The sequence below is a fragment of the Adiantum capillus-veneris genome, chromosome 18, assembly GCF_014529385.1.
Source record: "Adiantum capillus-veneris isolate H3 chromosome 18, ASM1452938v2, whole genome shotgun sequence".
Lineage (NCBI taxonomy): Eukaryota > Viridiplantae > Streptophyta > Polypodiopsida > Polypodiales > Pteridaceae > Adiantum > Adiantum capillus-veneris.
In genome coordinates, this window is record NC_140948.1 from 134,532,010 (window position 1) to 134,551,483 (window position 19,474).

At 42.9% G+C, this 19,474-nt stretch overlaps 1 protein-coding gene across 1 annotated transcript; it reads left to right on the plus strand.

The window, feature by feature from the left end:
- The first annotated feature begins 4,307 nt into the window (after positions 1-4,307).
- LOC147436469 (uncharacterized) lies at positions 4,308-5,396 on the plus strand. The gene has a single exon (XM_086487863.1). The coding sequence runs from the start codon at positions 4,308-4,310 to the stop codon at positions 5,394-5,396; it is 1,089 nt and encodes a 362-aa protein (XP_086343989.1).
- The last annotated feature ends 14,078 nt before the right edge of the window (positions 5,397-19,474 follow it).

Consider the following 19,474-nt stretch of genomic DNA (forward strand, 5'->3'; position numbering starts at 1 on the left):
AGGCCAGAGGGATATGCCTGAGAAAATTTATGAAAAGAAGTTTGGGGCATCTAGCAGGGTAGAAAAGGATGAACTTCAGGAGCTGAATTTAGGAACAGAGGCAGAACCAAGAATGGTCAAAGTGAGTGCACACATTCAAGGGGAATTTCTGGCACAGCTGTTGCAATTATTGGTTGATTATAAGGATGTGTTTGCTTGGGATTATTCTCAGGTGAGAGGCATTGACCCAGCACTACATCAGCATAGGATTAATTTGAAAGAGGGTGCAAAACCAATTGTGCAGCAAAGATATAGAATGAATCCTAACTTTCCCAAACAGGTGAAGGAGGAGCTTGATAAGCTCCTGGCAGTAGGGTTCATTAAACCTGTACATGAAGTATCATGGTTGTCTCCCATACTGGTTGTGCCAAAGAAAAATGGAGCCTTAAGAGTATGTGTGGATTATAGAAAATTGAATGCAGCAACCATTACTGATCCCTTTCCTATGCCATTTTGTGATGCTGTGTTGGATGCAGTAGCTGGTCATGAAATGTACAGCTTTCTTGATGGTTTTTCTGGTTATAATCAGATTAGTGTTGTTGAGTCGGATCAGCATAAAACAGCTTTTATAACTGAATGGGGAGCCTTTGCCTACACAGTGATGAGTTTTGGGTTAACCAATGGACCACCTTCATTTAATTTTGTTGCTCATAAGGTGTTTGAACCTTACTTACAGGACTTTATGAGAGTCTTTGTGGATGATTTCTCAGTGTTTGGAAAGAAGGATAAACATCTGTTACATCTGAAGCTCTGTTTTGAAAGATGCAGACAATTTAGGATGGCTCTGAACCCTTATAAAAGTGTAATTGCTGTGAGGAGTGGAATACTTTTAGGACATGTGGTGTCAGAAGCAGGAATGGCCATAGATGTCAAGAAAATAGAAGCCATTCAAGCAGCACCAATTCCTACCAATGTTAAAGAATTAATGAGGTTTGTTGGACAGACAAAGTGGCACTCCAGATATTTGAGGTATTTGTCTAATGTATGCTTGCCATTAACTCAATTAACAAAGAAGGATGTGGCATTTGTATGGGATGAGCCTCAGCAGAAATCATTTCAGATGTTGAAGAAAATGATATCAGTAGCACCAATTTTGCAGCCACCTGATTGGTCATTGCCTTTTCATGTGTTTGTTGATGCCTCGGATATAGCAATAGGAGCTGTACTGATGCAGGAGAAGGAGAAGGGATGGTTCAGACCTGTGTATTATGCAAGCAGGGTTCTCACAGGTGCAGAAAGAAACTATCCTGTGACAGAAAGAGAAGCTTTAGGGATGGTATATGCATTGAATAAGTTCAGGCATTACTTGTTGGGGAATAAGATAGTTTTTCATGTTGATCATCAGGCCTTGTTGTATTTGATCAAGAAGCCACTTCTTACTGGAAGGCTTGCAAGATGGATGTTATTGTTGCAGGAGTTTGACTTTCAGATTGAGCATACTCCTGGGAAGGAGCATGTAATTGCAGATTATCTAAGCAGGATTGAAACAGGTGAAGCACCTACTGGGGTAGATGATGCACTTCCTGATGCTCAGCTGTTTGATGTGCAGACTGCTGTGACTGATTCTTGGTATGATCAGTTGCTGATGTTTTTGACTGATGGAACTATACCAAGGGAGTTCAATGCTGATCAGAGAAGAAAATTTGCACTGAAAACCAGACCCTATTTAGTTATTGCAGGGGCACTATATAAGAAAGGAATTGATCAAGTGATAAGAAGATGTGTGCCAGAATTTGAGCAAAGTGCAGTCTTGCAGGAAGCACATTCAGGCACAGCAGGAGGGCATTTCTCTGGAGATATTACAGGGAAGAAGATTTTGCAGGCTGGATTATGGTGGCCCACAGTTTTAAAGGATGCACATGATTATGCCAAAAGATGTGTAATTTGTCAGAAAACAGGTCAACCTGATTCAAACAGGGATAGGATGGGGGATCATCCTATTTTGCCTTTGGAACCTTTTCAAAAGTGGGGTTTGGACTTTGTAGGACCTGTTAAACCAACTTCCAAGAGGGGATGCAGATACATTTTAGTGGCTACAGACTATTGCACTAAGTGGGTAGAAGCAATAGCATTGAAGGATAATAAAGCTTCAAGTGTGGCCAGATTTCTTTATCATAACATTATGACCAGGTTTGGGTGTCCAGTGGAGCTGGTAAGTGACAGAGGAACTCATTTTCTGAATGAAGTAATTTCACAGCTAACAAGGACACATATGATTATGCACAAGAAGTCTACAACATATCATCCACAGGCTAATGGTCAGGTTGAGAGCTCCAACAAAACACTGATAAGGATTTTGAAAAAGATTGTGACAGAGAATCAGAAGGATTGGGATGATAAGTTGGATTCTGCCTTATGGTCCTTTAGAACAGCTTTCAAAGTCACTACTGGTATGACACCATTCAAGCTGGTGTATGGGCTGGAAGCTGTGGTGCCTATGGAGTTTGTGGTACCAAGTTTAAGAGTCTCAACAGAGAAGCAGTCTCCAAAGTTGTCAGTACTACACAGGAACAAATATCTGATGCAGCTGGAGGAGGATAGGTTGGTAAGCTCTTACATTACTGAAGTCATACAAAGAAGAAGACAAGCATGGGTGACCAAGAATGTGAAGTTCAAGATCTTTCAGGTTGGAGATTGGGTAATGTTGTACAACTCTAAGCTGGGACCACATCCTGGTAAATTGTCATTGAGATATCAGGGACCATATCAGATTGTGCAGGATAAAGGACAAGGGACATTCATCATAGTTGATGTGTTTGGTACAAGAGTGGAAAAGGCAGTTAATGGTTTCAGGCTGAAGAAATTTCAGGGAAAGCCACCTCATTTGGACTGGCCAAGTGTAGCCTGTATGACTGTAATACCCCTACAGCCAGGAGATTCAGAATCAGCAAAAGGAAAAGGCAAAATGCTGGCTTGCATGGATTTTAGGAGGTCTTTTCATAGTATCCCATATAATTCACAGGTTGGAGGAAGCAGGCAGTTCCAAAGTGCACATCCGATTCAGCATTGCAGATGTTGGAAGAGTACCTGTGTCGGAACTGACCAAGTCAGAATTTTTAATAAGAAATTATAAGGCCCGATTAATAGCCTCGGGGAGCGTGCTGAAAAGAAGTTTCGTAGCACTTCAAGGATACCGGGTGGAGATATGTGTGCATGGTGCAGCGAGTATAATCATACATGCAACAAAAGTTCAGTACGTCCAGTTCACATGCAGCAGCGCAGAGGATTCGGGTTTTCGCTTGAAGAAGCCTTATTCAGTCCTGCCATGCCGAAAGCAAAGCAATTGGTGGCCATGCAACCACAGCCTGATGAGGAGCAGCCCGAAGGTTCGGGGCGACGTTTGAGAAGCAAAGCTCTGCCAATGCGGCTTGACGTAAGCAGTGCAGACGAAAACAGTGACTCTGCAGAAGAGGAAACGCCAACGCCGACTCCTGTGTCAGAAGGTAAGGTGATGCAAGCATTAATGGACCCTTTTATGGACTTCAAAGTTGACATAGATTGTCAGGCAGAGCGCAACGCCATATGGTTGCAGCAGGTAGGATTGTATGAGTTTGCGATTCTGCCTTGGGAAGAATGTAGAAACAATGTGTATGCAAAGTCTCAGTTGGAAATACTTAGGAAGACTAAGGGGAGTGTCACCGCATGTGATACTCAGTGTGGAGTTGGTGTCTGAGGTGTTCAAGCTGCCTTTGTATCCCAATACACCTATTCCAAAGTGTTCAGAGGAAGCACTGAAAAAGGAGTTTGGTCCAAGAGAAGGAGGCAGGCAGTATTACATGTTAAAGAATGTGTCATATGCTAGGAGAGAGCAGCTTAAGTGGTACTTGGAGAGGCTATGCTTTATTGTGAAGTTTGACTATATGTCAAAAGAAAACTTTGCTCCATTGAGCTATGCAGAGCAAGGAGGAGAAGTGAGCTGGGCCCACTGGGTGTATGAAAAGTTGGCAACAGAGATTCATTCCTCAGACAAAAGGAAGACACAGGCAAATAGTAGGTTATGTGGTTACTTGTCAGCATTGTTCTTTTTTTCACAGAGAGTACAGAGTGGTGAAGCAAGGTGGCCTGTGAAAGCAGAAAAACTGGTGGAGGAGAAGCAGCAGCCAGTTCAGATTGAGCAGCCTATCATGGTGCATTCTGAAAAGTTAGGATTTGTGAAGATTAATGCCAAGCATATGGAGGCTTATGAGGATTTGGTGAAAGCCAAATATACTCCAGGAGAGGCCTTTGAAGAAATCACAGCAAAAATGCAGTTTGCAGATTTTGGCACCATGGATGTTGATTCACCAATGCAGGTAAAAGCAGAGGAAACACCAATAAAGCTTGGTAAGGCTTTCACACTATCCAACAAGAGGAAGAAGTCTGAACCAGTCAGCAGAGTGTTTTCTAGATTAGATTTCAGTGCTGAGGAAGTCTCTGGAGTATCAGTAGATACTGGGAAATTGGACAGTGATAAAGTAGTTCAGATGTTGCAGCAGGTGCAGGAATTTTTGAGGCAGCAGAATAATATGCTGAAGGTTCAGAGTATGCAAGCTGAAAGGAATGCAGAAAAGTTGATGGAGTTTAAAGGACAGGTGTCACAGGTGAAAGAGTTTGAAGAGCAGATAGCTATGATGAAAGTAAAGTATGAGCAGGATATGGAGGAAACAGTGGGGAAACAGAAGATGGAGTTAGCAAAAGTGAAGAGATCATTGGGGGAGTTTAAGCAATGGACTGAGAAAGTGGAGGCAGCTGTTGCTTTGGAGTTGGAAGACATGGCAAAGACGAATGCAGAGTTACAGGTCACTGTGGAGATGCAGAGGTTGAGATTGGAACCTTTGCAGGTACTAGAGCAACAGATGTTGGCACGGGAGGAAATTAGCTTGAGTGCAGTATTAATGAAAGAAGGAGAAGTGTCTATCCTCAAGCAGCAGTTAACTTTGGTTGCACAGGAGATGTGGCAAAAGACCAAGGAGAGAATGAGTTTTGTCATTAAGTATCCATATGAGGTGATAAAGGCAAGGTTAGTGCATGAGGTAGAAGCACAATTGTTGAAGGAAGTGGAGGAATTGCAAAAGGAGAGAGACTGTTTGAAGCAGCAAGTTCAGCAGATGGAAGAGAATCAGAGACAGCAGCTTGCAGAGGCAGAAAAGAAAGAGGAGAATTTTACTAATAGTTTTTTGATGCAGGATGTAGCTGAGGAGAAAGTTGCAGAAGAGCAGATTGATACTGTGATTGCAGATATAGCACAAGAGGTGGAAATGGGAAAAGCTGATGCAACAGAGTCAGATGCAGTAAAGGAAGCAGAGCTGGTGGATCATAAAGTGAATGTTGAGCACCAGAGTAAGGAAGAAGCTGTGCAGCAGAGAGTGGATTCCTGATCAAGGGATCTGTGGATCCGGGTCAGATTTCTGCGAAATCTACCACCGGGATGTGCCATGTGTTGAGAGGCACATGTTAGAAACTGACTCTGAATAGCTAAGTCGGATTTTGACTTATCGGATATTTACTGAGCTGTATTTTGCCAAGTCGGATGTAACTGTCTTTCAGTTGTAGTCTGCTGAATGTCTTATGACTGGGTAGTTAAGTCGGATTTATCTATATAAGTGGGGAATGTATCTGCGCACGATGTATCTGTTCTCTGATATGAATGTGATGATGATGGTGCAGTGCAGTAACTATTCAGTGTATTGTCTCTGCTTACTCTGATATTCTTTGAGTAGTTATGTTTACTGTGTCTGAATTGTTGTTGATGAAGCATGGTGGAGTAGATTGTCATTCTTGTTGTGCATGATGTTCATGTGTTGACCTAACCCACAACAGTGCTCCATCATTAGGAGGACCTTGCGACCTAGTGCTCATGCATGTTCACCGCAAGTCGTCCATCACACATCATGGTCGCCAGATGTAATGTCTATTGCCCGCAGAGGAGCAATAAGCATTATGGGAATGAATACCCTCACATTGCCTTACAGTATATGAACATCAAAACACAGAAAGGTAGAATAAAAGACAAGTTATAGAAATAGAACACTGTCTTCTTCATTGATATGCAATCGAACACAGAGTACAAGAGGGAAGATAAATTGATAACATGAATATTAGAGATATCCCCAAAGACTGGTATGCCCCCCCATATACAACCGTTGCTCCAGTGCATATCGAGAACGGTGCAAAACCCTGTCCTGTCCCATGATATCCTATGAAGAACTATCCCAAGGCCGCATGACTCCTAGTCCACAATGTCCAGACCTCCGCATGACCGCACTGTGCGGATTATGCCGTAACAAGCTCATATAAAGTGATCAAAGGGCTGACTTGTTCACGTAACGTCAGGTTTCTGAATGAGAAAATCTTGCCAGAAGGGAATCACATGCCCCCTACCCGTCCAGCCACTAAAAAGCTTCTTACTAATTTGGGCTTGGATTATCAGAAAATACATGCATGTCCTAATGATTGTATACTTTTTCGCAATGAGTACGCAAACCTGGAACAATGGCCCAATTGTGGATCAAACAAGTACAGGGAGGACACACAAGGAAAATTTATCCCTGCAAAGGTCCTTTAACACTTTCCTATCATTCCAAGAATAAAGAGCATGTTCAGGTGCAAGTCCATAGCCGCTTTGATGACATGGCACTCAAATACTAGATCGACAAATGATGTTATGCGAGTACCTCCTGACTCTCGTGCATGGAAGCACATAGAGAAAAGTTGGCCTACATTTAAGAACGAGCCTCGATGTATTCACTTTTGTCTGGCAATGGACGGAGTAAATCCATTCGGATTACGGAGTTCTTCATGGAGCACGTGGCCTATTTTTCTAGTTAATTATAATCTTCCACCATGGCTCGCTATCAAGAAGGGCCATCTGTTGTTGTCATTGATCGTCCCAGGAAAGTACAAAGCAAAGAACATGGACGTCTATCTGGCACCACTTATAGAAGAGCTCCAAATCTTGTGGACAGGAATTGATGTGGTTGATATGTCCCAACCAATCAGACGACGGAATGTACATGTGCCAGGCATTCTCATGTGGACCATGCACGATTGGCCAGGCTTCGGTGAGTGCTCAGGTAAGTGCCTTTAAAAACCTCACACACATGTGATTCATGGCTATGTCAACGCTTTTATATTGTAATTTTGTGATGTTTCAGGCTTGAGTTACTCGGGCAATCATGCATGTCCAAAATGTGGTCCTTGACTTGGCTTCCGCCACTCTGAGCATTTGAGCAAGACAGTTTACAAGGAGCATGGTAGATTTTTGCCTGAAGGACACGAGCTACGTGGACCAAACATATGCAAACATGACATGCATCCACTGAAAGCGAGCGATTGGAAAAACATGTGGCTGGAGAGGGGAGATTGGATGCCACCTGGGATGAAAAGACTTTCTATTTTCCATGATCTCCCATACTGGAGTGACTTGCTGATTAATCATTTGCTTGACCCAATGGACATCTTCAAGAATGTGGGGGAAATCATATGGATGACCATCATTGGAAAAAGCGAGAGCAAGGCCCAAAGAGATGACCTGCAGGCTGTGGGTCGACTGCCAGAGATGTGGCCTCGACTTAAACCCAATGGAAAGTGGTCTATACCAAAAGGTCCATGGGTTCTGAGTCGCACAGAAGAGCAACAAGTGAAGAAGATTATATCTTCATTCAAGACTCCCACAGGGTGCATGCGATGTTTGAAAACGGCTTTTACATAAGATGACAATCACTACAAGAGGTAATTAATAGTAGCGACGCTCATAGTGTGACGCTCAAACATGAAAAACCACGGCATCAATATAGGCATCACTATGAGCGTCGCTATGTTACTTGTAACACAGCGACGCTGCCAGGGCTTAAAAAAATAACCGAGAGCGTCCGAAAACTCGGCGTGCGCTCAAGCAAACAAGGTAACGCACACTCTGCCTCTCTCTCTCTCTCTTTCTTCTCCACACACACACACACACACACACACACACACACACACACACGTGCGCACGAGGAGAGGAAGGAGAGCCAGGTATGCTCCTTCCCTCTCCTCGCTCTCATGTTCCCTTCTCCTCTTTCTCTCTCCCCCCCCCCCTCTCTCTCTCTCTCTCTCACACACACACACACACACACACACATTGTGTTTTTGAGAGAGAGAGAGAGAGAGAGAGAGAGAGAGAGAGAGCACAAGCATAAACAAAAAAACACACACACACATGCATAAACAAAGAATGCACACACACATTGAGAGAGGAAAAGAGAGAGAGCATGCATAAACCAAAAACGCACACACACATGCATAAACAAAGAATGCACACACACATTGAGAGAGGAAAAGAGAGAGAGAGAGAGAGAGAGAGAGAGAGAGAGAGAGAGAGAGAGAGAGAGAGAGAGAAAGAAGAAGCAGAGAGTCTTAACATCGTAGGAAACTATCCCAAGAGACCTTAAAGATCTAGTCGACAGGAGTTGAACTCAAGACCTGTTATTCATGAGGGAAATGGCATAACCAATCTATTACATTTTGGTGATAGAAAAGTTATACCATTTTTATCCTTTTTTTATTGGCGTGCACACACACCCACACACACACCCGAGAAGAAGAGAGTTTAATTTAACGTCGTAGGAAACTAATTAAAGAGACCTAAAGATCTAGCTGACGAGGAGTTGAACTCAAGACTTGTTATTCAAGAGGAAAATGGCATAACCAATCTACCACACTTGGGTGATAGAAAGGTTATCCCATTTTTCTCTTTTTATTGGCACACACACACACACAAGAAGAAGAGAGTTTTAACGTCGTAGGAAACTATCCCAAAAGACGTTAAAGATTAGGTTAGATGTAGACTTACGTTAAATTAGATTTAGGTTTATTTAAGTTAAATTAAATTAGATTTAGGTTTATTTTTAGTTAGATTTACGTTTGATTAGATTTAGGTTTATTTACGTTAGATTTAGATTTACGTTATATTAGACTAGATTTAGGTTTATTAATTTAGGTTTATTAATTTAGGTTTATTTACGTTAGATTTAGATTTACGTTATATTAGATTAGATTTAGGTTTATTTATGTTATTTACCTGTGAATGAAGAGGGAATTGGCATAACCAATCTACCACACTTGGGTGATAGAAAGGTTATACCATTTTCTTCTTTTTATCGTTTAAGATAAGGTTAGATATAGATTTTCGTGTAGGTGCAACTCAGAGAGCCGCCGACACTTGTCAGAAATGGCGAGAAAGTTTCCTGCACTCACAGCTTCGACAGTCCATGCGGACCAGCAATTCCACCTGCATGTTCGACTGCTGCTACCATACAATAAGCCGTCATGATCAGCTAATGGAAGAGAGAATTGAGCCTACATAGAAATTAGTGATGCAAGATGACGATTCCAAGGGTCACACACACACACACACACACACACACCACATCCCGTCAAATCTAGAGTAAGAATTAAGTGCCTTGAGCAGACATCAGCTACATTGCAAGAATGGCGTACCTACATGCTACAAACAAAGATCTACTGTGAAAAGATGTTAAGATGCTGTGAAATGCTACAGCTAGAGAAGAGGCAAAGGGGTTTTGTCCACTACATGCAGTATCATGTAGACGTGGGTGTGTAGATTTCTTGTACCCACAAATATAGGCATTGAACAATAAAGACGAGATTATAACCCGGTGGTTCTGATCTCCGTGCACCTCTAGACCGAGGTGTGCGGGGATTGGACATGACTAGAGAATGTGAGGTAGTTTACAGTGTGAACAAAGAGAGAGAGAGAGAGAGAGAGAGAGAGAGAGAGAGAGAGAGAGATAAGACGAAGAATGCCAATAGAAGATTAAATTTGTTGTCCAGGTTATAAGATTTTTACCCTCATTATGAGTAGTGACGAGGATGTGGGTCTGTCCAACCGAAACACCTATCTCTCAACGAGGATCTTATGTCCTTGTAATCATGGCAAGCATGCTGTACAACGGACAAGACACGTTTTTTGTAGCACGTTCACGAATTTAGCGAGTTCGATCCATCTATTATAGATCGAGTTGTTGCCAATTATAACTCGTCGGACTCTGACGTTGGCCAACAGGCAGCAATCTTGCAACCCAATAGACGTGTTCGCAAGTGCTTTGGTTAAGCAGCATATGTGATGCCACAAGATGTAGCCTCTGACAGCTCGAGGGATGATCATGCAGACCACATTCCCAACGAGGCGATGTTTGAGCCCGCGATTGATGAAATGATCGAGACGATCATGGATTTAGAAAGGCTTATCTATGATGATATGAAAAGTGAAGCCGATACGCCATTGTATAATGGAGCACGTGTGTTTAGATTGAAAGCGCTCTTGGTTCTTCTCAACATGGAGGCAAAGTTTGGACGGAGTGACACTAGAGTCAGAGCGCTCTCTCTCTCTCTCTATCTATCTCTATCTACTTGTCCATGTTTTCTACTCCATTCATTCAATATTAAGTTTAAATGTTCGTGTGTTTAATGCAGGTATGGATGATGAGGAGTTTCTTTCTTCTTTGTCACCCCAGCAGAGAGAGTAGTACGTGGAGCGTCATCGCTCTGGTGCACCATCACGCGTTCCTACTCCATCCGCATCTCCCTCTGTTTCGGAGCATTCAGCGCGCTCCGAAGCTTTGATGTTGACAAGACGATCTTCACACTCGTCTAGGCACCCGCGCTCTAGTGGTGGCGGTGGCGGTTGTTGTGGGGATGCCGCCACCGATGCTTCAACACCGCCTCGTGTTCAATGAGGCTCTTTACCCTCCCTTTCTTTGCCCATCCCGACACAAGCCACGGCATCGTCATCGACACCTGGTTTTGCACGGCTGACTTCCGTTCCCCACAGGTACACACCACTAGCTACTCCTCCAGGAGTCACTCCAGTGGACACTCCTCGCTTCGGGGCTCAGACTCTAGTGGAGACACCTGGAGTCCGTACCCCCATTGACACGCTTCTAGAGACCCCTGCCGGGACACCCAGGTTCACGCGTCAACGGCGATAGGGCTTGCCTTACTCCGTCGACTTCAGCGGCGGCATCATCTTGGATGATGAAGGCAAGAAGGTGATTTTGCGCATGCGCGGTCTTTGCTCTCAGGTGTTTATACACTACATACTAAACACCTGGAGTAAAGTACCAAATGAATTAAAAGATAGAGTCATCAGCATGCTTCATGATGAGTTTTCCATTCCAACACGGGATGACCGCTTCAAAGAAGATGTGATGAAGGTTCGAATGCGCGAATACTACAAGCATAAGCGTTTCGAAGTGCAAAAAGCAATCAAGCATGGGTGGAGCAAATCAGATTGGCTGGCCAAAGAAGATTGGAAGCATGCGAAGAAAGAAGCGTGCGAGAATCTCGACAAGTGGAAGCAACAAAAGGAGGCAGCCAGAGTTAGAGTAGAGGCAGGGAGCTCGCACCACTTGGGGAGCGGCGGGTGGGCATCATTTGAGGCCGATTTTGTAAGTGTTTTCACATCTATGTTTGATAGTTTAGGGTTTATGGGATTTTAAATTCTAACATAATGGATTCTTTGTATGTTTTGACAGTGGTCGTTTACAGGACGTGATCCCACACCATACAAGCGTGAGTACGCAGACAGGAAGGGCTTAAACGCCCTTATAGACATCGTGAGTTCTCGCGGCGGCATGGTTAGTATTAGGGTTTATTCTTTTCTATTTGTTGTATTGTTCTATAAACGTCGCTATATGTTTATACTTACAAAAATCTATCTTATTGTTTTTTTTTGCAGAATCCGACAGATACATCGCTTGGACGTGATGAGACGTCTGATTAGACGACATCAATTTAGCCATAGCTAGATAGCATTAGTTTCTTTTTGTCATAGCTTATGTATCATGAGACGACTTTTATACGTCTTTTTGAAACCCATGTATATTTTTTAAATAATGACAATGGTTTGTAACTATTACATTTGCAAAGATTAACAATCAAGTGATTTTGCCTATGTGTACAATTGTCATTTATTTACTTTCATCAATTCACGCTTGTCAGTTTTGTATCTTCATTTTGCAAACAATACGTACTATGGATGACAGAGTTAATGATTATATTGTCTTGTGGGTGACTATTTTGGGTCTATATTTACCTTTGCACTTTTTTCAAAGGTAAATAGACAAATGAAACATTCAATATGTTTGATGGGTGGCAGAGCATTGAATGCCCTGCCACCAAAAAATTTTCCTCTCAGGTGTCGCTATGACCGTCGCTATATAAGGCTCTGCAGCGTTGCTCTTGATGGCTCTGCAGCGTCGCTATAGGCGTCGCTATATAGCAACGTTTATAGCGACTGTCATAGCGACGTCCTCGTATCGACGCTCATAGCGACGCCGGGGGTTATAAAAACCCAGTGTATTTCCATCGCTAAAAGCATCACAAGAGCACACAACCTCTTGTAGTGAATCTCAGTGGTCTTAAGTCCCACGATTGGCACAAATTTTTACAGTTCATCTTACCAATTGCCATAAAGGGTTACTTGACAGATGACATTAGAAGAACAATCTACAAAATCAGTGAGTTGGTACACTGGATCAGCTCAAAAGAGATAAGAGAAACCAACATCGATGCAGTACGCTTAAATGCTATTGAAGCAGTGTGCATGGTGGAGAAGTACTTTCTAACAAACATTCTTACCATCCAAATGTATGTACTTGTGCATGTGGTCGATGAAGTTGCAGTTGCTAGGGTGGTCTATAACAGATGGATGTTCTTATTGGAGAGATTTATGAAGACTTTAAAGGGGTTTGTTCGTCAAAGGGCTCGCCTCGAGGGTAGCATCACCGAAGGATGGCTTGTACAAGAGTCTCTTGTCCTCATCAGTGAATTTTTGGTCTCAATTGATCCAGAGATGCCCCAAATGTGGACTACTGAGGTCAACGTCAAGGTGACAGGGGACGAGCCACAGGGACAAGGCATTGTTAGGAAGATGGAAATCACAATGCGAAAAAAGGTTATGAGATTTTTCCTTCTCAACTCAGACATCATGCAAAAGTGGCTAGAGAGGTACAAAGGGGAAAAGCAACAATGTTCGACAGATCGCCTTCAATGCAAGCACAACTATGCAACTAGAAACCTTCCTTTTTTGTGGCTGCAATATCACAAATATGGAGCTTTGTGGTCGCATGGGAAGCACTTCAGAGTGCAACGGATCGACAAACAAAGGGTCACTTTTGACAGTGGTGCTAGGGAAAGCTTAGTCCAAGAAAGTAGGAGTAGTGCTAGGGATGAGAATACAGAGACTAGCTAGCTTGAATACTTTGGCTACATCCAAGACATCTGGAAGGTTAGCTTTAGAAAGTATGATATGTTTATCTTTGATGTCAAGTGGTTCAAAGTTATTACCAGTGGCCCTAATGCAATTGTGCATAAAGACAAGAGTGGATTGATTCAAGGGGATAGATGTGCGGGATACATTCGTACTTAACAAGTTGTGTTCATACACGGTCCACTATGGACAAAAAATGATGAGAATGATCTATCTAAACCCTGCTGGCTCTATGTCGTTCAAGTTTCTCCATGTAGCAAGCAAGTGTATGAAGGATTGGATGTTGAGGTTGAAGAGGTGATTCATGAACAAAGCGTAGGACTGACTCCAACTTTAAGTTTAGATTTTGAGGTGGATGTCAGCATTGAGCAATTGTCTGAACCTAGAGATGAGGTGTCAAATAGTGAAGCTGATGCGGAGAGCGACAAAGAAGTAGAGTTCGATGATGAAGATGCAGAAGTACAGATTGAGATAGACATCCTTGGTGCGTCAGATTTCATAGAGGAAGAAGATTAACTAATAACTTTTCCTAGGAAACCTTTTGTAAAGCTCTTTTTATTGGTCTACAATACACTTTAGATGTTTTCATTTGTGTAGCAGTTTTGTTGATTTGTTATTTGTATTAATTAAGCATTCCTTACGTAAACTAACGTATTTTTTGGGTGTAGTTTGTGTATGATTAGCCATGGCCGATGACGATGAGCCATACTCTCCTAGTTTTAGTTTTCCTGTCACTCCGGCCGGCATGTCACCCGAGCAGATGGGCTCATTTTTGTCTCCGTTCACACTAGAGAAGATCGCGATGGCACATCACCTTTGGGGTGCACGTCCCTCTAGACCTACTACGGCCGACCCTACGCTCGAGACTACTGTGGTCCCTACATCGAGCGGCCCCACACCTCAATCTAGTGTGCCCCCTACACCTAGGATTCATGTGCCCTCTACACCGACGAGTGGTTCATCCTCAAAACGAGGTAAGTGTCATTCTGGAGGCGGTGGTTGCTGTGGTAGTGGTTCTACCGATGTGTCCACGCCACGGAGAGAGCGTCCACCACTCTCTTCAGTAGATAGTTCACCGATCGACACACCACGTATACCTTGGGGATCACACGAGCATGATCCTAGAAAGGTGTACAAGAGCAGGGATGGGGCTATTGTGGTAGATAGGGTCAAAAAGGCCATAAGACATCAATGGTTGGAAAACTTGACTCCAATGCGTTTCAGCAATGTAGGCCACAATATGGGTTGGTCTAAATGTAGCAATGTTCAAATACTTGCTCTTGGAAGAGGTAAAGTTTTGAATGTTTATATTGCAATCAAATTCGGCTATGGATTTAAGAAACTTACATTGTATTTAGCTTCTAATATTGTAGATCTATGTGTTCATGTTTTATCTGCAGAAGGTGTATCACAAAATTTAATAACGTGGAATTTCATGCCTGCAATATTTGAATAGTCAAGACCTAGGGAGATTTAATCAGTCACTTTGTGGCTCAATTGCATACCAAGAATCAACCAAGCCAAGATAGAGATTCAAGTGTGGGACCAAATCTCAACAACCAAGAATTGGTTGAGAGTGTCTTCTAGACTTACAGCTTCAAAGAAAGGTTCTGCAAATGGAAGGCAAGACAAAGGGGCCAAAATGCGGAGCAATAGAGTGGTAGAGAGAGAGAGAGAGAGAGAGAGAGAGAGAGAGAGAGAGAGAGAGAGAGAGAGAGAGAGAGAGACAGAGAGAGAGACTAGCTTTGTTCTCATGTACGGAACACTTAAGTACAAAACTCATAAGCTAAGCCAGTGGGCTCATGTAATTGATTAATGCAATACAACCTTTACCATCTTACTGTGTCATCCCTTTACTTGCAATGAACTTTGTCATTGTGTTTTGAAGTTACTTTATGTTGTCATTCAGGTTAATTGTGTGCACTTGTCTTGAAATACTATTGTTTCTCTCATTTTCTAAACCCCACAAAAATCTGTGTCAAGAACCAAGTTAGCCAAGAATGTTTGTAGTTGACACGTTCTTGTACATAACTGGTTATGAATAGTGGTTGGTGAAAGGATGACCATAAAACAAAGGAAATCTCATTGTTTGTATTTCTAGATAAAGGACATCTAAATGTGAAATGTGAACATGAAACATATAGCTGCTAATAGTAAGTTTAGCCTTTATAGAAGTTAGAAAGAGAATGGGATATAGGAGGGACTCTTATTTGGAAGTTTAAGTAAGTACTTAAAATTTAATGAATCTTTGACCAAATGCTAGAATGGTGGGGTAAGTGGTAGACTTTAGGACATATGCACAAAAGTTCCTTGGATCAAGTTAGTGGCTTAGACCACTCAAGTCATGGTAGATTTTGATAATCTGACCATAACTTCCATATACAATATGAAATATTCATGGAAGTATAGCTTTAATGCGTTAAAAACATAAGACTTTTATTTGATTTCAAAGGACCCAAGACATGGATTTTTGAAAAACTAGAAGTTATGCAATAAGTTGCAATTTATTATTGAGCTTAAATGTGTTGGGATTAAAGCCCAAGTGGCCTCTTATGCGGATATGGCCGGCCGCCCGCCTAACTCACTTACCTCTAACTCTTTGTATATACTAACATATTCTTTGTGAATACTAAGGATTTGGGAGATAACCCTTCTAACAGTTCTCTGCGTACTGTACTGTGTAAGCTCACTGTGTATCACTGTGTGTGTGTGAGAGAGTCGACCCACGCTCCGCTCCGCGACTTCAATTGGTATCAGAGCCTTGGTTCAGTGCGGATTTGCGCAATCGCGCGCGCGCGCACTTTTCCGGCAGATTCTGGATCCGGAGTTCGAAAATTCACACTCTGCGTTCCGGGAGCGTTTCCATCAGGCGACCTAGGGTTTTACCCCCCTTTCGAAGCTGTTTATGCCCTCAGAATTTCGTTCTGAGCACTACAACAGAAGATAGATTTCAGCCGCAAAGAAATCCGTCTTGTGTAGATTGGCAAGCAGGAGGTGGTCGACATCAATATCGACATCGACATACATCACTTATTAGTCTTCAGAGCACCATCTATAGACCAGGTACACATATATATCATCAGATATATATATTGCAGTCTGCATTGTTACTTCTTGTGCTTGCCAGGTTCCAGGGGAGGTGTGGCCATACGACGGCTTGACACCACTGGCATGTATTGCAGATTGATGTACTGTGATTGTGGGTCTGCTAGTTGTGAGTCACACTAGCAGACAGACCGCCGCAGCGGTCATAGGACAGTGATTGGTCTATTATAGGATGTATGCTAGTTCTGGGCAGTTTGCTGAGCCATCTGAGAGGGTCGTGTGTGAGGTTTTTTGAAGCCAAGCACTGGGGGCTGGGTTACCCAGTGTGAGGTGGATTAGGTTGCTGGAGTTCCCCTCTACACGCATCCTCTTCGGCGACTTTTATCCCCTAGGATGTATGACTTTGTGTAGACACTGGATTGCATCTTATGCGTCAGGCCGTTGAGGCATTGTTCAGGGTTCAGTCTTGAGACAGATATAGGTTCTGTCATCGCCCAGAGAGGAGACAGTGTATGCTTACAGGACAGCATATTACAGGGATTTTTTAGATTTGTCATTGTTCAGCTATTTATGATTGTTTCTTGAGCTATCTTTTGGTTCCCAGAGCTCAGTTTACAGGGGAGACTCTGTCAAAAATTTTCAAAATACTGACAGTTCCTGAGGAGAGGTGTTCAGCTTGTTGATTACAGCTTGTTTACTGTGTACAGAGGCCAGTTTACAGGGGAAACTCTGCCGGATTTTTCTCAGGAGTAAACAGTTTGGCAGATATGGCATCTTCTCACAGTGAGACTCTTTACAACATAAAGAAGCTGGATGGCACAAACTTTCCATTCTGGAAGAAGCAGATTTGGCAGGTTTTGGTGCAGAAAAAACAAGTGAAGCCACTGAAGCTCAAAGGGGAGAGACCAGAATTTATGGCTGAAGATGAGTGGGAAGAGCTTGACGAGTTAGCTTGTTCCACAATCATGCTGACACTGGCAAAAAATGTTTACTTCAACGTAGCAGAAGAGACTACAGCGTATGGCGTATGGCAAAAGCTATGTGGTATGTACGAGAAACAAAGTGCTGCTTCTCAGATTTACTGGCTCAAGAAATTGGTGGATTTGAAGATGAAGAAAGGGACAGCCATGTCAAATCATCTGAATGAATTTCACACAATTTTCAGCCAGTTAACAGCACAGGAGATAGTCTTTCCAGATTCAGTGAAGGCTATGTTTCTCTTAATCACTTTGCCAGACAGTTGGGATACGTTTCGTACAGCGTTAAGTAATTCTGTCGCGCCAGAAGGTCTTACAAGTGCCAATGTAGAAGGCAGCTTGCTCACAGAGGAAGTGAACAGGAAGAACATTGACAAAGGCAAAGGCAATAGTGCTTTGGTCGTTCGAGGGAGACAACAGTTTAAAGAGAAGAAGGGTAAGAAGGCACAAAACCGAAGTAAGTCTCGTGATTCGAAGTCAAAGGATGACATAGAATGCTACCATTGTGGCAAGAAGGGTCACATGAAGCGAGACTGTACGAAGTGGAAACAAGAAAAAGGCAAAACAAAGAGTTCTGAGCAAGATAAAAAGAAGAGTTCAGTGAAGATTGAAGAGGTGAATGTCACAGGATCTGGTTCAGACAGTGATTCTGGTATAGCAGCTGGTGACATCTTCCTTACAAGCAATCTTGATTCTGTTTTCTTGACTGCAGAGGATGGACATGCTATGAGTGATTGGATTATCGACTCAGGGGCATCTTTACATGTTTCTCCGCACAAAGAGTGGTTTACATCATATGTGGCTACTAAAGATTATGTCAGACTTGGCAATGAGCAGGTTTGTGACATACTTGGAGTGGGAGATGTGCAGTTGAAGTTTCAGAATGGCTCTTATTTATGGCTCAAGAATGTCAGACATGTTCCAGCAATCCGAAAGAGCTTGATTAGTACAGGGAAGTTGGATGATGCGGGTTATGTGACAGTTTTTGGGAACAGCGCTTGGAAGATCTCCAAAGGTTCGATGACTGTAGCACATGGCAGCAAGTCAGGAACTCTGTACACTTTACATGTTTCAGAGGTTAAAAACCATGTAATTAATGTGATTGAGCAGCCAAGTGTGTCACTGTGGCATCGTAGGTTGGGACATATGTCAAAAAGAGGAATGGAAATACTTTCTCATTATGGTTATTTGCCTGGCTTTTCATTTCAAGATTTCGAGTTTTGTGAGCATTGTGTTTATGGTAAGCAAACACAGGAACCGCACAGATCAAAGAGGAATCGTAGGGACGAACGGTTAGCTCTTGTACACAGTGATCTATGCGGACCAATGCCTAGTTTGTCACTAGGGGGAGCAGCGTACTTTTGTACATTCATAGATGACTATTCTCGCAAAGTATGGGTTTACTTCTTGAAGCACAAGGATGAGGTGCTCAAGGTCTTTAAGACATTCTTGCAGCTGGTGGAGAATCAGAGTGGTCAGAAGCTGAAGTGCTTGAGAACTGACAATGGTGGAGAGTACGTTTCCAAAGCTTTTCAAGACTTTTGTGAAGCAAAAGGGATTAAGCGGGAACTTACTGCACCATATAATCCTTCACAGAATGGGGTTACAGAACGTATGAATAGGACAATACAAGAGAAGGTCAGAAGCATGTTGTCAAATGCTGAGTTGCCTGATGGATTTTGGGCGGAAGCAGTGGCTATAGCAGTCCATTTGATCAACAGGTCTCCTAGTAGGGTTCTGGATAAGAGTGCAGTGGCCGAGATGCTATGGACAGGCAAGGCACCTTCGTATAAGCATCTCAGAGTCTTTGGTTGTGAAGCTTATAGCCATATTCCTAAGGAGTTCAGAAATAAGTTAGAACCAAAGATCAAGAAGTGTATATTTCTTGGCTACGGAGAATCGGGCGAGATGGGTTACCGGCTTTGGGATCCTGAGTCCAGAAAGCTTATTCGTAGCAATGATGTGCATTTCAATGAAGCCAAGTTTCACGCTAAGCCAGAAAAGACAGAGGAGATCAGAAGAGTTGTCTTCAGGGAAGATGGACCTAGTGCTAGCACATCAAGACAGCATGGTCAGGCTCAGGAACAACCTATAGTGGCTAGAGAGGCAGAATCAGTTGTGGTGAGACGTTCTGAGCGTGTCTCCAAACCACCTGATCGTTATG